We start from the raw sequence: 3,785 nt of genomic DNA, 5'->3' as shown, positions 1-3,785 counted from the left end.
CCATCAGACCCGAGTGCTTTGAACGAGCGGTGGTGAGACGAACAGATCACAAGTATTTCGAGCAAGAAATGCACAACCATCTGCTACGTGAAGCTGTGCGCAACCAGCACTTCCAGCTCTTCAGTGCTCAGTCAGCACTGTCGGAACTCGCGGTAAGTTTAATGTCTTAGGACCAAGATATTTTTCCCATACTGACAATACTTTTCCAGTACTCGATACAACAGGATCAGTGCCCCATCAACACCTTCATCCATCTCGGCTGTGATATCCAGCAACGCCGCTCAGTGTTGGAAAGTATGAAGACTCAAAAACTACGAGATGCCAAGCAGCTCATGGACAAACGCATACAATTTTTGAGAGACCCAGCCGAGCAACGTCGCGAGACCGCCCAGTTCCCTACAGACTCGGGATCTCTTTGCTCGGTGGTGTTTGACGTGACTCCACTTGACTCCGGAGTGGAAGTCAAGGACATTGAACACGCCTATCGAGCTGCTTGTGCATACTCCAAGCGTATGGGCACGATGGTGCCTCCCTACACTGGCGATGACTCGGGTGTAGTGCACAGTCGCCTCCAAGTGGACACATCGCCGGATCTGCCCACGGAATCGAATTTTGTGGTTTTTTCGGAACTGCAAGTTCCGAATTTCGGATCACAGTCCGAACCCAGTGAAGAGCGACATAGTGAACCTCTTGGGTTGCTGGTAATTGACTCAGTGGATGAAGACGAGTTGCATCCCTTTCGACCGGATGAATTCTTGAGAGAAGATGTCAACGCAGTGATCACGATTTCGAGAGGATCTCGTCGTAATCATAGCGGGACTCAAGGCAACGACAAACGCGTACCGTGTCTCGTAATGACCCGCTGGGTGTTGCTAACATTGCGACCGGATCAAAATGGGGTCGCCTCGACGAATGCAATGGATTTCCTGCTTCAGACGTCCATCAATATGGGCAACGATATGCTTCACGCTATCCAAGAAGCAGCATCGTCAAAATGTGTCAACCATAAACCCTGGAACATCACGCGTTGTTCCGAAGGATCAAAGTAGGATTAGTAGAAAAATTGTAATTTGCGCAAGTAGTGTCATATTCCAGTCCATCTTGGAGTCGAATGGTTAATATCTTCTGATCGGAGGGAGACCTCCAAATGAGGGCGGCGGTGCTACTGGGAGTATCGCCATCGGTGGTAAGTCTCCTGACGGCAGAGTGGGTTCCCGTGGAGCTAAAGCGTAGCGTACATTATTCAGCATCGCCTCGCCCACCTGTTCGATACCGTTCCGAAGACGCTGGACGGCTTCGAATGGCAAATGAATCGACGACTTGCGGATACGCAGCAGCGACCAACGAGTTAGAATCACTACCTGTTCCATTTCCACTGGTCCATGTTGCATCCGAGGCCTCACTTTCGGCCTCGTGCAAGTGGATACAAGCATTAACACCGTCACATCTTGCCGAATCCGACGGCCAGACAGGTATGGATACAGTTCGTCTTCATTTACGAAGTCGCAGGCGATCACTCCGAGCTCGTCTCCGTGTCCTAGTGCACCTAAATCCTCCGATTCATTGGGCAACTCAACGCCCAGAGCTGCCGGACCATTTCGTTCATGGTATTCTGAAAACATTGCATTGTTCGTCTCCATTTCTGCCAAATTTGCCACATTGGTAACGAGTTTTTGTTGGGACACGGAAGGATCCCAGTGATCGTCGTTTTCCTTGATGGTAATATCTCCTAGCAACTCTGACAAACTGATCTCCAAATTGTACGAAAAATTGAGCAACACGTCAAAAACTGTACGTGCCGACCGTACACCGGCAAACGGAGTCACATCGAACCCCATGTAGCAAAAATCTCCCTGTGCGTTCTCGAATTTCTGATTGTCGGAAAAAGGGGTCGAAGGATCCATAAATCTCCGTCTTGCCACTAAAAATTGCAACGCGTCGTGCAATTTCCTTTTTTTCATCGATAGCAACGTGGCGTGACGTTCCACGGGGTCTTTTCCCAACTGGATAAACGTTTCAAACGGACTGTGCTCTTGCACCCGCATGTACTGAGCAATCATGGACTGGGTGTTGGCAAATGCCAGGCGTTGCGCGTGAATTACGCTGCGGATTCCCCTGTTTTCCTCGTCTAGGCGACGCATCCTCTCCCTGTCCTCCAAAATGCCATTTTGCCGCTTGTATTTTTGCATTTCCGTCTGCAGCTTCTCATATTCTTCGCCAAGAACGGCAAGTTCCTCTTTCCGCATGTAGTAGGTTCGTTTCCGAGGCTTCTTGGGTTGGGATTCCTTAATTTTCTTGCTTTTTTGCTTGCCATTTGACACTTTTGCCACTTTTGCCTTAACCGCCGCGGTTTTTTCGTCTTCGATTTCACTTTTGCCGGCAGGTGAAGACGTGAGAGAAGACGCAGCCGAGGGGGTCTCTGACTTGATGTCGACCTTCCAGAGCGAGGTGGGGGGCGGAGGAGCCACCGACTGCATCAGGGACAACAGCGCGTGTGCAGACGCCGGCGAACTGGGCGCGCAAGTCTCGTGGTCAGCGCTCGGTGCACGCGGCATATCACGGGCTTTGCCAGTAAATAGGGCAATGCGGACAACCAAATTGAGGAGTCAGTTACAGTTGAATGGCAGAAGTGAAAAAAAGGAGGAAAATTTGCTGTTTAAATGTATACTTTATTCCACAAAACGTCGGATTACGCACAGGTTTCAAAAATGATTGCTAGTCTGGCGGATTTTTGCGGACAATACGCTTGTTGCATTCTCAATGCATGTAGGCATCACCGCGATTTTCAATGATCACAGTTGTGCGCAATCGACGACACTCAACACATTAGACATATCAGTCAGGTTTGGTAAGTCCCAGAATGCCGACAATAAAAGGTGACGTTACAACTCGATCACTCTCGTGTAGAGCTCACAAAGCCAGAAACAATCTCTGTTGCTAGATGCAATGAATAACTGGTAGTCTGCGGGTGTAAGGAGCTTGAACATAAGTCATTGTGATTATCGGCTGAAAAAGCTAGTAAGCCTTCACGTTGTTGCGGTAATACAAATTGTACGCAAAACCTCAAACTTGCTGTCTTAACTTTTTTTTCTTTCTTCCGGTCTCTTACTGTATACACGTGCTGCTAGTCGCTACATTCCTTTTCTAGTCATTAGTCGACCACTGACCGAGTGGCGAATTGCAGTGAACATCGACTGACCCACTTGCTCCATTCCGTCTCGGATATGCGCAGCAATGTCATCGTCCAGCGGGAACGGAGGCTTCCGAAGGCGCAGACATGTCCACCTCGTTGCCACCACCACGTCCTCTTGTGTTTCATAGCTAGCAGAGGACCCACACTCACTATTTGGAGAGCCAGCAGTTGCAGACAGATTTGGCCGACGCCGCGGATATTTAGCAACCATGACGTGAAACGTAATATCTTGACGCACACGCTCAGTAACGTGATACGGATACAACTCGTCTTCTTCGACGTAGTTGCACACTGCGATACCCACTTCATCGCCAATCGTTCTGTCGGTACGAGGCCCCGAGCCATCGTCCCAGTACTGAGTGAACGTCACATTGTTCATGTCCACCTTCACATTCGGAGAAATTGACGTCACCAGGCGATGTTGAGCCACTGAGCTGTCCCAGTCTTCGTCGTCATTTTCGCGGATAGTAATGTCGCCTATGAGATCGGAAATACTGATTTCCAGATTGTACGAAAACTTTAGTACGCCGTCGAACGCCTGCCTGACGGTTTGAGCTTTTGGCAGTGGCTTGATATCGAAGCGTGCTAAGCA

The 3,785-nt window shown here is 49.4% G+C and overlaps 3 protein-coding genes across 3 annotated transcripts; 1 reads left to right on the top strand and 2 right to left on the bottom strand.

Moving 5' to 3' along the window:
* PPTG_17283 (hypothetical protein) lies at positions 1–1,188 on the top strand. The gene is made up of 2 exons (XM_008915477.1): positions 1–152; positions 210–1,188. The coding sequence occupies exons 1-2, from the start codon at positions 69–71 to the stop codon at positions 1,047–1,049; spliced, it is 924 nt and encodes a 307-aa protein (XP_008913725.1). The 5' UTR covers positions 1–68; the 3' UTR covers positions 1,050–1,188.
* Positions 1–2,622, bottom strand: PPTG_17282 (hypothetical protein). The gene has a single exon (XM_008915476.1). It carries the CDS (start codon positions 2,553–2,555, stop codon positions 1,116–1,118), a length of 1,440 nt encoding a protein of 479 aa, XP_008913724.1. The 5' UTR covers positions 2,556–2,622; the 3' UTR covers positions 1–1,115.
* A 440-nt stretch (positions 2,623–3,062) lies between these two features.
* PPTG_17281 (hypothetical protein) lies at positions 3,063–3,572 on the bottom strand (the record flags this gene model as incomplete). Its single annotated transcript, XM_008915475.1, has 1 exon — positions 3,063–3,572. The coding sequence occupies one exon, from the start codon at positions 3,570–3,572 to the stop codon at positions 3,132–3,134; it is 441 nt and encodes a 146-aa protein (XP_008913723.1). The 3' UTR covers positions 3,063–3,131.
* Positions 3,573–3,785: the final 213 nt, after the last annotated feature.

Source organism: Phytophthora parasitica (genome assembly GCF_000247585.1).
Source record: "Phytophthora parasitica INRA-310 unplaced genomic scaffold supercont2.71, whole genome shotgun sequence".
Lineage (NCBI taxonomy): Eukaryota > Oomycota > Peronosporomycetes > Peronosporales > Peronosporaceae > Phytophthora > Phytophthora nicotianae.
This window is presented reverse-complemented; position numbering and strand designations above follow the sequence as displayed.